At 39.0% G+C, this 15365-nt stretch overlaps 1 protein-coding gene across 3 annotated transcripts in view; it reads right to left on the bottom strand.

Moving 5' to 3' along the window:
• SMARCC1 (SWI/SNF related, matrix associated, actin dependent regulator of chromatin subfamily c member 1) overlaps positions 1–15365 on the bottom strand; it is a 182131-nt gene that overhangs the window by 102571 nt on the left and 64195 nt on the right. For all 3 annotated transcript variants that reach the window (XM_059076999.2, XM_059077001.2, XM_067044362.1), the window contains 4 exons: positions 13155–13280; positions 10790–10911; positions 7545–7669; positions 2928–2987 (listed from right to left, as the gene is read on the bottom strand). In XM_059076999.2, coding sequence (XP_058932982.1) covers positions 2928–2987; positions 7545–7669; positions 10790–10911; positions 13155–13280 — 433 coding nt within the window. The remainder of the gene's footprint in view (positions 1–2927; positions 2988–7544; positions 7670–10789; positions 10912–13154; positions 13281–15365) is intronic.

Raw genomic sequence — 15365 nt, 5'->3', positions numbered from 1 at the left:
ATGTACCCCATGACTTAACAAAACTGTAAGCATGAATAGAAGCTGAGAGAAATGAGTGGGACACAAGAGCAGAGTGCAATGATATAAAGCATTAGCATTAGCACTACAGACAGACAGTCCTGGATCTGAATCTGTGCTCTCTCACTTAATCGCTGTATACTTAGGAACGTTACTGAACCCCTCCAGTCTCTATTTCAATGAATTGGGGCTAACATGGTTTTATGGAGAAACACAAACATACGTAAGAATGACACCTGACAGGTACTCACGTAACATAAAGATGGACATTGTTCCTTGATTTGTAAGTTAGAGACAAACATCTGCTAAAAGCAGACGTGAGGTAAGTTACAGCACTACCAACATTGAGTCAAACTCTGCAGAGGGACTATTTTTTTCTTAGGAAGTGACTAACAGAAAGAATTCTGGGTAAGGCCGTCAAAAATGAATGTTTTGTCCTTTGGATCTTAATAAACCAAAGGATAATCATCTTCTCACTAAATGGTGGTAGTACAATATAATGACTGAACTCTCTCTGGTCAAATTATACTATTTCATTTTAGTTTAACAGATTTTCATCCCTGAAGGAGTTTGGTACCGAATGGAAATAGACTTCTGATAATACAAAAGTAGGAGGGGCACCCTTCATTCTGACTCCTAGATGGTAATACTCAATAAATGTTCTCTTTCTCCTTCTAGATGTGGGCAAATACACTCTCACCTCCACCCCTGAATCTTGACCTTCCAGAGATCTCACAAAAAAAAGAAATGACTGGGTACACTTGGCTCAGTGGCATATAAGGCAAAATATGGATCAGTTAAAACAACAAACAACTCTGAACAATAATTCTCAGTTGATGGATCAGTCACCCTTGGCGTGGTTCAGGTTATAGCCAATGCAGAAAGTCAGATGCTTAAATGATACATGGGAAGCCTGTTGGTCCCTGGATGAAAAGCCAGGACAACAATTTCAAATTCCAAAGAGCCAAACTCTCCAGCTATGGTCAGCAGCATCCACAGCCACAGCACTCCTGATTGAGACCTCAACTTGATCACAAATACAACGGGAAGACCTCCTATACCCAGCACTAAAACTTTTAATCCAGTTGGAACCCCATCCTTTTCCTAAAATTGGCTTCAATTTGCCTCCTCTGATAAAATCTACAAAAAAAATACTCTAATAGTCACATCACTTTTAAAAAGACAATTGTCCACTCCCTTAAAACTACAGAATTATTCTTTTTCGGGATATAACTTTTAAAATATAAACTATCAATCTATTTAACAAATTGTCCCAGTGAAGAGTATTCAAGTCTTAACAATATTTTACCCTTTCACATTATTAAGAATATAAAACAAAAGATTTTATAGTTAGTTTTTGCTTTCTTGGCCTTTGATTCAGTGGATAAGTGATGGCTGTAGAATAGGTGATATAAACTTACGGAAAATGAAAATTACTACTAGTTATTAAAGCTCCATATTCTATTAATAATGTTAAAAACAATTAAGATAGAAGGATTTTGACAGTATCTCTTTTTTTTGTTTATTTTGTTGACCTAATAACATCTTTATATAAACTGTCAAGACAATTTTCTGCTTTACTTTCAACATAACCAAAAATAGAATCATCCACTGACGTACAATGACAGGTTTTATGCCAGAAAAAGCAGGATGTATTTAGTGAAATGAAGGTAAAAAACTCTCCCAAACACCCACTCATGTCTGCCATCAAGAATCACAGCAGGGCTTCCCGGGTGGCTCAGTGGTTCAGAGTCCGCCTGCCGATGCAGGGGACGCGGGTTCGTGCCCAGGTCCGGGAATATCCCACATGCCGCGGGGCAGCTGGGCCCGTGGGCCATGGCCGCTGGGCCTGTGTGTCCGGAGCCTGTGCTCCGCAACAGGAGAGGCCACAGCAGTGAGAGGCCCGTGAACCGCAAAAAAAAAAAAAAAAAAAAAAAAATCACAGCAGTTTATTTGAAATACAGAATTCACTTGACTAGGACACAGTGAAATATAAGTCTCATTTTCCACATAAGGAAATCTTGAAAATCCCTATTAGGTCTAAAATCCCATCAACTCATAAATTTAATATATACTGAAAACACAAGGATCCCCTTTGATTTTTACAAATGAAGAAAGTAAATGAGATTATATATATAATTTTCAGGAACAAAGATGTTTACAACTATCCTTACTTTTAAAAACTGGAACAAGTGACTACCCTCAAAGCACATCCAAGAATTAGACCTTACTTGTGAAAGTGTACTCTATAACTGGAAAATACAGTAAAAGGATGATATGACTCTCACTTTATCCTGTTAAGGAAATTTTCTCTTTTTAAAAATATTTACTTATTTGGCTGCACTGGGTCTTAGTTGCGGCATGAGGGCTCTTAGCTGCGGCATGTGAACTCTTAGTTGCGGCATGCATGCGAGAACTAGCTCCCTGACCAGGGATCAAACCCAGGCCCCCTGCATTGGGAGCACAGCGGAGTCTTAACCACTGGACCATCAGGGAAGTCCCAAGGAAAGTTTCTGTTGGTTTACAAAGTATTAACAGTCAACAGATTTTTGTTCTGAAGACACAAAATCAATTCGCACATGTTGTGAAACAAATACTTCAGATTATAAAAAGTGCTCTAATTATAACTGTTTCTTTAAAACTCAGATATTCTAATTTAGATATAATATTACCACCTTTGCTAGTTTGCAGGAAAACGTTACGCTCAGATCAGTAAGAATGGAGAGAGTGGATCATAAGAAATTAAATTTCCTAATATGGTAGCAAACTAAACAACAATGGTACTAACACAGCCAAAGATAATATCTATGCTAGAAAGCATAGCAACTGAAATCTCTCAGTAAAGAAGGGATTATCAAGGGAGCTGACATATTCAAGAGACAAAACTGTATAGATTTTCTGATTTTTACCTAGATCTGCTACAGTTCCTCCTTTAACAGGTGTATTTTCACTATCTTTCTTTGGGTTTACTAGAAAGAAAAAAAAAAGAATTATGTTTTAGGGGGAAAGTTCTACCTATTTTTAAGAAAACAGCATAGAAGATTAAAAAATATACAACTCTCACTGCATCTCCACCATCATTCAGTACTTACCTTTGTGTAAAACCTACTCACCTTCATGTAAAAACCGCAAGTCCAGCTGAGAAACATTAACACTTAATGTAACAGACAATATTCTGTAATTAATTAAACAAGCAGCAATCTTTTTCATCATAAAAGCAAACAATACAGAAATACAGAGAGCAAACCCTGAAAAGAACCTTTCAACTCCTTTACCAAAAGTATTTTTTGTGTTTTGTTGTGCACTTGTAGATTCCCATTTCTGTGCCATTCATTAAGACAGACAAATTGAGGGAGAACCAATACCTTTTATACATCTATGTAGACTTCAAAACATTCTGAGGGTTTTTAAATCTTAGATATAAAGTTATCATACTGTGCTTATTTCCTTAGTACTCTATTTTTCTACTTTTGTACTTAGTTTTCTACTTTTGTAACAGTGCGCCTGTGTGATCTTTCCATGTATTTTTAGTTACGTCTCTTTTACTTTTAATGGACATTCCGTGTCCATGAGTGGATCATGAGGTAACTAGCCCTATATCAATGGAAACTTTATTTATTTTCAATTTTTCATTACTGTGTAATCAACATTCTTTTATACTTATCTTTGTGCATGCATGTAATTTCTTAATATGGATTATGAAATTAAAACTGTTATTGTACAATTTTTTAAATTTAATAGATATAGCCAAATTGTGTTAAGTGCTTTTCATCAGATTATACTTCCATCAATAGCATTTGAAAGTACTCACTTCCTCAAAACAGTTCTGCTTTGGAAATCATCTACTTTCTAAGTTTTGAAAATCACATGGATGAAAAGTTACTTTAATGATTTACATATCCTTGGTTATGTGAGTTAAGCATCTTTTCATACGTTTATTGATCCCAGGTTTTTTAATAAAATTACCAGTATATAATACTTTGTCCTTTATTCCATAAGGTTTAAGAATTTTTAGAGTTATTTAGGTTTTTTTTTTTTTTTTGCGGTACGCAGGCCTCTCACTGTTGTGGTCTCTCCCGTTGCGGAGCACAGGCTCCAGACACGCAGGCTCAGCGGCCATGGCTCATGGGCCCAGCCGCTCCGCGGCATGTGGGATCCTCCCGGACCGGGGCACGAACCCATGTCCCGTGCATCGGCAGGCGGACTCTCAACCACTGAGCCACCAGGGAAGCCCAATATTTAGGGTTTTAATTCTTTGTTAAATGGGTAATGAATATTTTCTCTAAGACTAACACTTATTTAAAGTACATTAGTATTTGGAAATTTACTTTCACAGTTTTGTTTTTATTTTATTTAAATAAGTAATAAGTTTATCTTTTGGCTGTGTTGGAGGCCACGCTGGGTCTTCGTTGCTGCACATGGGCTTTCTCTAGTTGCAGCTAGTCTTCCTTACAGTGTGCGGTCTTCTAATTTCGGTGGCTTCTCTTGTTGCGGAGCACAGGCTCTAGGCACGCAGGCTTCAGCCATTGTGGCTCGCAGGCTCTAGAGTGCAGGCTCAGTAGTTGTGGCGCATGGGCCTAGCTGCTCCACGGCATGTGGGATCTTCCTGGACCAGGGCTCGAACCCGTGTCCCCTGCATTGGCAGGCGGATTCTTAACCGCCGCGCAACCAGGGAAGTCCCTACAGTTGTTTTTTTTTTGTGGTACGCGGGTCTCTCACTGTTGTGGCCTCTCCCGTTGCGGAGCACAGGCTCCAGACGCGCAGGCTCAAAGGCTATGGCTCATGGGCCCAGCCGCTCCGCGGCATGTGGGATCTTCCCGGACCGGGGCACGAACCCGCATCCCCTGCATCGGCAGGCAGACTCTCAACCACTGTGCCACCAGGGAAGCCCCTACAGTTTTTTTTATTTTTTAAATTTTATTTTATTTTTTTCAGTACGCGGGCCTCTCACTGTTGTGGCCTCTCCCATTGCAGAGCACAGGCTCCGGACGCGCAGGCTCAACGGCCATGGCTCACGGGCCCAGCCGCTCCGCGGCATGTGGGATCTTCCCGGACCGGGGCACAAACCCGTGTCCCCTGCACTGGCAGGCGGATTCTCAACTACTGCGCCACCAGGGAAGCCCCAGTTTTGTTTCTAAATTGAGCACTTTAATCCACCTTAAGTTTAAATTCTTATATATGATACAGAGAAGAATACTAAAATTTATAGGACTTGTGGAACAGTCTGATCTTTTCCCATTTATTTGTGTTGCTAAATTCATAATAATTTAAATTTATTCACAAATATGGTTCTACATTTGAATTTCCCATTCTATTTTTTCTTTTTTTTGGCTGTGTTGGGTCTTTGTTGCAGCATGCAGGATCTTTCATTGCGGGCACAAAGGCTCTTCGTTGCGGCACGAGGGCTTCTCTCTAGTTGTGGCGTGCTGGCTCCAGGGTGCATGGGCTCTGTAGTTGTGCTTGAGCTCCAGGACGCATGGGCTCTGTAGTTTGCAGCACTGGGGCTCTCTAGTTGAGGTGCACGGGCTCAGCTGCCCCGCAGCACGTGGAATCTTAGTTCCCCAACCGGGGATAGAACCCGTGTCCCCTGCGTTGGGAGGTGGATTCTTTACCAATGGACCACCAGAGAAGTCCCTGAAGTGGCCATTCTATTCCACTGATGAATGCAGCCATTCTTGTGTCAAAACCATACTACATTAATTATTATAGCTTCCCAGTTTTAGATGGTTATCTCTTAAGACTACCACCACCTTCATAGTTTTTATTTAAGATTATTGTTTTGATTGCCTCTGTGAATTTTCTCTTCTATATGACCTTTAAAATATATTTGTGTGGTTTTTATTGCCCCATTTTGTATAACATGGTGATTTTTAGAAACTCATATAACATTACAGATGACTACATTTTTCATTTCTTAAAAATACAAATGACTACTTAAAAAAGATCAAAAAAGAAAAATGTTGTAGGGATTACAACACACATCAAAGTAAAACACATGAAAACATTACAAGACAGGAGAGGGCATAGGTTAAATTATATTATGGTAAATTTCATACATTTTTATCTCAACTAGACAACAATGATTCTAAATCGATTTGATAGATTAAGGATATATTATACACTGTAATCCCTAGAGCAACCACTAAGAAAAATATAGCTAAAAAACAAACAGAGATTAAGAAAATCCATACAGACAGGAAGTAGTATAGTGGTTGCCAACACATGGGGAAAGGGAATAATTTGGACTAACTCCTAATAAGTACAGGGTTTCTTTTCACAGGGATGAAAACATCTGGAATTAAAACAGTGGTGATGACTGCACAACATAGTGAGTTTACTAAAAAACATTGGAGTGATTAAAATACACTTTAAAATGGTGACTTTTATGCTCTGTGAAGTTTAAAACCATGCTATATATAGGGACTTCCCTGGAGGTCCAGTGGTTAAGACTGCTCTTCCAATGCAGGGGGCATGGGTTTCATCCCTGGTTGGGGAACTGGGATCCCACATGCCACGTTGCATGGCCAAAAAAAACACAAAAAAACAAAACTATGCTATATATGAAAGAAACCATATAAGTTCGAAAAGAAAGGAAAATAGCGAGGGGCTAGAATAGAACATTAAAAGCTAAAGAGGAAATAAGAGGGACAAATAGGAAAAAAACAGCATGACTGTAGACTTAAACCCAACCATATAGATAATTATGTTACATTTAAGTGGACTACATACTCCAATTAAAAACAGAAAATGTGTATATTGGGGGAAAGAACTAAGTCTCCACAAATTGATGTTTAAAAGCAATGCTTTACATAATTAGAGTGAAAGTAAAAGAATGCCAGAGAGGTACAAATTGAAAACATAAAATGTAAGAAAAAATTTATAGGACTGCTGAAGTCTTAAGTACAGTGGGGACTAACAAAACATAGAAATTTAATGAAAAGGATGTGGTGTGATGAGGCTTTATTATTATCAGAGACTTAGATTTCAAGACAAGCACTATTATGGCACCTAGAGACATAATACAAGCTTCAATTCATCAGAAGAACACGATGATCTAGATGTATATGCCCTTAAACAGCAGAGCTTCAAAGTACAAGAAAATACAGGAAGAAAAAAATTTAACAGGAATAAAGGGACAAACAGACAAATCCACAATCAACAGTTTAAAAGGTCTAACATCTGCCTCCCAATAACTGATTTAAACAGGCTGAATTGTGCATAGATATGTACTCCACTTTTTCATACATATATTGATTCTGTTGGGATTTTAAAACCATTAACTTTAAAGCATTACTAAATTTCGAGAACTTTTTGATCACAGTGTGTTTTCCCGATAAATAGCAAAAGTATACCAAAAGACAGGAATAGAGGGAATTTCACATACGTTAACCTTAAAGGGGGAATCTATTAATATTTGAAAGTTAAGAACTGGTGACACAGAGCAAGAAGTGAATCATCCCATGGCACCGCTGAGAATAATTAAATCACGTCTAATACTCTCACAGTCTAGGCAAAAGGATACAAACCATTTTTTGGAAGAACCACCTCCTCTATGTTGGGTACAGGTGTTGGGTCTTCCATGTCCTTGGTAAGATCTTCTTGCTCATCTTCCTCTTTCTGACTTCTCCGCTTCCCATAAAGACTAGCTTGGCTAAAACATAAAAGATACATAACCACAAACAAGACTGACGATAGCTACTTACAGCAAACAATTTCAGAGGCTTTAACTACCCTGTTAGAGAAACTACGCTCAGAATCACTTTAAAAGACAAACAGAAATTTAAAAAATTAGATACCATTCCCCAAATTACATCTAACCAGTCAAAAGGAAAAGAAAAGTTATAGGGCATAAGAAATGACCACAGAAATTCTGCAATACAAATTTGCAGACAGTATCCTAAAAGGTGCTTAGTGTAATAAAAAAATATCTGCTAAGGAAATACAGCACATATTTTATCTCAGATCATAAAGAATCACTTACATAAGAAATTTTCTCAAAGATATATACAAATAACTGCTTTTGGGTTTTTTTTTGGTTTTTCATATTTTCCTGGCTCTTTGTATCATCCAAACATCAGGAACTGCAAAGTAAAATCACTCAGGACGGTACTAACTTTTGTATTTTGTAAAAATTGCCATTGTTCTTTCACCACCAATTCAATCAAATCAACATTTATTTTTAAAACTAACACATGCCAGAAAGCACGTTAAAGTTCAAACAAGAATGGAATGATTCCTTACCTTCAGGAATTACAGGGAATTCAGGACAGAAATCATTAACTACCTCATATAATGTGATGTATAACAATACAAAGAAATGAATACAAGGACCACAAAAATACAACTCAGAGAAAGAGAACTGTAACAATTTACTAAAAAGTTGGCAATGTTTCAGGATGATGAGTAAAAGAATAAAAGCTTAAGAAAAAAAATTTCCCATTTTGGGGTAGTAATCTAGAATACACCGACAAGGGAGGCAGAATGGAGAAAGAGCGTGCTGAGTCCTCACTGCTGAGAGAAGGCTCCAAATTCTCTTTTTAGAGGGACAACATGTTGGCATAGGTTAGAATAAGGTATACAGAGTAAAAAAAATTTAATAAAAATTACATGACAATTTTTTTAAGCCTATGAAAAATTAAAGGTGACAAGGAGGTAAAATACTTCAAAATGAAGAAAAGATGCAGGGAAGATGAATAAAACAAATGTTAGGAAAACAGGTTTCAAGATGTTTCAGTTAGACTATTCTAAGGGGAGACTTAAATGAGCAAAGTCCTGCTCATTAGAAGGCAGATGCATTCAATTAAAGGACGCACATACATTTATTTTAGGAAACTAAATTTGGTGGGTTTTATACTCAGAGTAGAGACTAAATGCCACCACTGTGAGCATCCCGGACATCACATTTTGGTTCGGTGACCACTCATGTCCTGGCAGCCCATCTTGGCCCATAAAAGGGAGAGTAGCACATCGATTTCAGGCCCGGAAACATTTGGAAAAGTTGTTATGATATTCTTTACAGGGATCTCAGGTAGCTCTGAAATCTCTAAACATCAACAGTGAGTTTCAGAATACAAGTTTAAGAGATAAGGTTACCCTCAATAATCCCCAAGAAAAACGTATTTTGTTGTTTTAATTTTTATGTCACAGTACATGTGACTTGATAAAATAACAAACATCTTTTTATAACTGTAACTGACTCATTAATATTATTTATAAAACTAAGTAAGAGTTTCTTAACTTCCCTAAAAGCTTCTATGCATAGTTAAGAATGCTTCAAGTGGGCCTCCCTGGTGGCGCAGTGGTTGAGAGTCTGCCTGCGGATGCAGGGAACACGGGTTCGTGCCCTGGTCTGGGAGGATCCCACGTGCCGCGTGGCGGCTGGGCCCGTGAGCCGTGGCCGCACAGCCTGCGCGTCCAGAGCCTGCCCTCCGCAATGGGAGAGGCCACGACAGTGAGAGGCCCGCATACCAAAAAAAAAAAAAAAAAAAAAAAAAAAGAATGCTTCAAGTAACCTTACCCTTCAAGAAATAACGTGATTCAAGGTATGTTCTGGGCAACAAAAGGCAAATTTGGCTAGAGAAGAAACTCACAAAAGGAAGCTGATGGAGAGACGACTGCACTGTAAAGATCTACTTGACAACAGCCAGAAAGTCGACAAATTTGCTACCACATGAAAAGAGTAAATTTTGCAAACTGTCATTTTCTAAAACTAAATTATAACCTCTGAAAAATTGCTTAAAATGTATTTTGAGGGACTTCCCAGGTGATCCAGTGGTTAAGACTTCGCCTTCCAATGCAGGGGGTGTGGGTTCAATCCCTAGTAGGGGAGCTAGGATACCACATGTGTCCCCGCCAAAAAAACCGAAGACATAAAACAGAAGCAATATTGTAACAAATTCAATAAAGACTTTAAAAATGGTCCACATCAAAAAAAAGTCTAAAAAGTATGTTTTGAGGGCTTCCCTGGTGGCACAGTTGTTGAGAGTCCACCTGCTGATGCAGGGTACACGGCTTCGTGCCCTGGTCTGGGAAGATCCCACATGCCATGGAGCAGCTGGGCCCGTGAGCCATGGCCACTGAGCCTGTGCATCTGGAGCCTGTGCTCCGCAACGGGAGAGGCTACAACAGTGAGAGGCCCGCGTACCGCAAAAAAATAAATAAATAAATAAATAATAAAATATGTTTTGAGCTAGATAACCCTGAAATTATTAAGTATCTACTTAGTACATAATCATAAAATTATTATGTATTGTCTACCATTTATAGGTATCTACTTCAGGCCAGGCACTGTGCAAGGTCTTTAAAGTCTCACTTAATCCTCACAACAACCTATTCAACAGAAACCAAAATCTCCACTCAAGCAAGATTCACTAAGTACAAACGTGACTTACTGAATAAGGCACTACACTGCTGCAATTGCAGAATATGGAGCAGACAGAGGTTCAACTCCTCTATAAGTCATTTGGATCATGTATGGGACAGGTGTTAAAACTGGAGAAGGACAGTAACTGGTGAATATAATTTCTTAAATTCCTTACCAGTCACACTTCTCAATACATACACTGATACAGAAAAAAACGTTCTATTCGGAGACAGAAATGTATAAAAATGACATAAGATGCCCATCAGATAACATCCCATAGCAAGATGAGCTATCAAAGCAAAGACTTCCAACCAAGTCAAAATAAGGCAAACGTCCAATGTAAATGTAAAAATCTGCAAAGTTCTTTAGTCTGTTTCAATGCCTTCTGAATCATGTTGCAGTTCTTACCCTTTCTTCCCGCTCTTCTTCCGGGATTCTGTGGGTGTGGGAGGTGGAGGGGAAGGTGAATGTTTCCTCTTTCGAGCATTAGCTGATGCTTTTCTATCTCTTCTCTCTGGACTTCTGACTGGCTAGGAAGAAGTAAATGGAAGTAAATATCAGCTAGCTTCGCTGACTCCTCAGTTTCTAAAAACCCTTGTCCAAAGGTGAGTTTTAACAAAGTTAATACCAAACACAATGGCTCAGAGGAAATGAAAGGCATAACTTTAAGCATCCTGGACCATAAGCAGTCAGGAGACTTTCCCTGACCTTCCAGGTGATGCACCATCAATGGATATATTAGAACCATCCCACAGGTATTCAAAGTATACTACAAAACAGACATGCCCAAACCCCTCACAACTAAAAACTGTTCCTGTTCAAATTCTGTGTTCCCAGGTGGGAAAAGCATTTTCAATAACCACTGGAAAAATATGAAACACATGCTATTAAATTAATGAAATACAAAGACTGGCTGAATGATCCTGTGAAAATGTACCAGAAACTACTCCTAGTTCATCATTAAAAGGAATATGAGAAAATGACTCAAAAGAGGTAAAATTTTACAAGACTGCAATTTATGACTTAAAAGTCAACCCACAGGCGTAAAACTATCCCTATTTGCAGATGACATGATCTTATATATGGATAACCCCAAGGAAGCCACAAAAAAACTATTAGAGCTAATAAACGAGCTCAGCATAGTTGCAGGCCATATATCAATATACAAAAGTCAGCCTGTAGATGATAAATTTAATACCAATTTAATAAAACAGACCATAACAAAGAAAATACACCTAAAATGATCCAAAGTATTGCATCTGAGGTTGAAAAACAAATCAGAGATTAAAACATTAATTAAACATTAACGATTGGGGGCTTCCCTGGTGGCGCAGTGGTTGAGAGTCCGCCTGCCAATGCAGGAGACACGGGTTCGTGCCCTGGTCCGGGAAGATCCCACATGCTGCGGAGCAGCTAAGCCCGTGAGCCATGGCCGCTGGGCCTGCGCGTCCGGAGCCTGTGCTCCGCAATGGGAGAGGCCACAACAGTGAGAGGCCCGCATACCGCAAAAAAAACAAAAACAAAAACAAAAACAAAAACAACAACAAAAAAAACACATTAACGATTGGGACTTCCCTGGTGGCGCCATGGTTAAGAATCTACCTACCAATGCAGGGGACACGGGTTCCAGCCCTGGTCCAGGAAGACCCCACATGCCGCGAAGCAATTAAGCCTGTGAGCCACAACTACTGAGCCTGCACTCTAGAGCCCGTGAGCCACAACTACCGAGCCCGTGTGCTGCAACTACTGAAGCCAGCGCACCTAGAGTCTGTGCTCCGCAACAAGAGAAGCCACCACAATGAGAAGCCTGTGCTCCGCAACGAAGCATAGCCCCCACTCACCGCAATGAGAGAAAGCCCACATGCAGCAACCAAGCCCCAATGCAGGCAAAAAATATATATATCCAAAGCAAATAGGGATGAACTAAAAATAAAAAGATATGAAAAAGACTCAGTTTTTAAATATTTTTCTTAAAGATTAAGAATATATGGTGTGTGACAGACTTTTAGTAAGAAAGTATTGGGGCTGAAAATAGTTATGAAAGAACTACACTTTCTAAATTATTGGTTAAAAGTATATGTCTCAAAAGTTTTTTTCAAAAAACGAAAATACAAAACCAAAAGCAAAAATCTTAAGTGTCCCCAGTGAAAAAAGACTTCCGGAATCACAGTGTCTATCTGAAGCTGTCATAACCCAACACTAACACATCTAAGCCTTCTTCTCAGTCTTAAGTCTTCCTCTAGTGCCACACCCACCTCCCAACTTGTGACTTATAAGGAAACACGGATAAATATTTAAATGGTTGGGCTTCTTAAAGGATTAAAGAGTATTAAATGTCAAGTCCCCCTACCTGAAAAAAGGACTGAACTGTAACTATGACACCTTTAAGGCCTATACTTTATACTAACTACTATATGTTCCTTAACAAAGCTATTAAAAAATATTAAAACTGTATCAGTTTTCCCTTGGAAAATGAACAGCTAAGTTAAATTACCCTGTGATGACATTTGGTTCACAAAATTAATACTCAGATCTAGAGAACAAAATCAGTTGTACAACCTTGCACACTGCATGGGCCACTTTAAATCGTAATGACCCTCTGAGATTCTCATGCCCCTTTCTGGGGGATGCCAGCTCCTGAGATGGTTGTTATGGCCATTTAGTAACTTTTATATACACTTGATGGCTGAGAGTTTATTAATGAAGATTTGATAACATTCAGGCCAAGAAAGAAGAAAACACCAAGTGAGAAAAATGGTGCCAAACAAAATACCTCTTCATTCTTTGTTGAAATTCGCTGACGAAAACTCACGGGCTTCCTGTTCTCATCCACCTCATAATCCTCCTCATTCATCCATTCATTGAAAACATCAGTGTCCAAAATCCATTTTGCATGAACCTAAAATCACATCAAAGCATGAATATCTACATAAATAACAAATCACTACAGTTTTTAAAGTATTCAAAATGAAAGTAGCTGATTTATTACACTCAAAGCCTCAACTGCATAGAACAGTTTAAAAATATGACTATTAGTGACATATGAGTGGCAACTTAAACATTTCAATTTTTTTTTTTCTTTTTTTTCGGTACGCGGGTCTCTCACTGTTGTGGCCTCTCCCGTTGTGGAGCACAGGCTCCGGACGCGCAGGCTCAGCGGTCATGGCTCACGGGCCCAGCTGCTCCACGGCATGTGGGATCTTCCCAGACCAGGGCACGAACCCGTGTCCCCTGCATCGGCAGGCGGACTCTCAACCACTGCGCCACCAGGGAAGCCCCATCCATTTCAACTTTTATTCCATGTCTTTTACTGAGTAAACAGTAAAAAAGCATCACTGGTTTTGTGTAGACTGAGGCTTTGAAAACCAAGACCCTGAAATTGGATAATCATGTCATCTTTTTTCTTTATTTCAGTTTTATTTAGGTGTAAATGAAAAATAAAACTGTAAGATATTTAAGATGTACGTTGTGATTTGATATACATACATATTGTGAAAGGATTCACCCCCCCCAGCAAGTTAATACATCCATCCCCTCACATATTTATCTTGCGTGTGTGTGCACGCACGTGCACATGAGAACACTTAAGCATTAAAAAGTATTATATTAGGATTATATTCTCTTGAAGGTAAAATAAAAATACAAGTTCAAGAAGAAAAATAAAGTATATAACACACTTGATTTTTAACGAAAAGCATATGCATTTATTCTTAAAATGGATAACAGTGAGCACAAATTGGAATTTAGATTTCATAGGATACATTAAGAAAAAGTATTTAAATATGATAAATTAATTTAAAAAGGATAACCAACAAGGACCTACTGTAGAGCACAGGGAACTATGCTCAATATTATGTGGAAGCCTAGATGGGAGGGGAGGTCTGGGGAAGAATGGATACATGTATATATGTATGGCTAAGTCCCTTTGCTGTGCACCTGAAACTATCACAACATTGTTAATCGGCTATACTCCAATATAAACTAAAAAGTTAAAAAAAAATTTTTTTTAATTTAGTTTGTAAATACAAACATAAAAGCAAAAAAATAAATGAACATGAAAGATTCCACGTACTCAGTAACTATTTAAATTTCTAGTGAACAATTTTATATGTTAACTAAACGTAAAAGGAAGTAGGGGACTTCCCTGGTGGTCCAGTGGTTTAAAATCCGCCTTCCAATGCAGGGAACGTGGGTTCAATCCCTGGTCAGGGAACTAAGATCCTACATGCTACAGGGCAACTAACCCCGTGCACTGCAACTACTGAGCACATGAGCCACAACTAGAGAGCCAGCAGGCCGCAACTACAGAACCCATGCGCTCTGGAGCTCGCGAGCCACAACTAGAGAGAAGCCCGCATGTCACAACAAAAGATCCCATATGTTGCAATACAGATGCCACATGCCACAACTAAGACCCGACACAGCCAAAAATAAAATAAATAAATATATATATATATATATATTTTTAAAAGTAAGTCGTTCCTAATTTTGCTTTCTTGGACATACATGATCAACAAATTTTGAAAACCACTGATTTAAAGTATTTGTAATTGCTTTTACTGCAAGGTGGGCATTCTTTAGCTACTGTATTTCCCTTTAAAAGTCATTCTAGGGACTTCCCTAGTGACGCATGGTTAAGAATCCACCTGCCAATGCAGGGGACATGGGTTCTAGTCCTGGCCTGTGAAGATCCCACATGCTGCGGAGCAGCTAAGTCCGTGCACCACAACTACTGAGCCTGTGCCCTAGAGCCCATGAGCCACAACTACTGAGCCCATGAGCCACAACTACTGAGCCCATGAGCCACAACTACTGAAGCCTGCTCGCCTGGAGCCCATGCTCCACAACAAGAGAAGCCACTGCAATGAGAAGCACGCACAGTGCAACGAAGAGTGGCCCCCGCTCGCCACAACTAGAGAAAGCCTGCACGCAGCAACAAAGACCCAACACAGCCAAATAAACAATTTTTTTAAAGTCACTCTAT

Source organism: Kogia breviceps, chromosome 10, assembly GCF_026419965.1.
Source record: "Kogia breviceps isolate mKogBre1 chromosome 10, mKogBre1 haplotype 1, whole genome shotgun sequence".
NCBI lineage: Eukaryota > Metazoa > Chordata > Mammalia > Artiodactyla > Physeteridae > Kogia > Kogia breviceps.
This window is presented reverse-complemented; position numbering and strand designations above follow the sequence as displayed.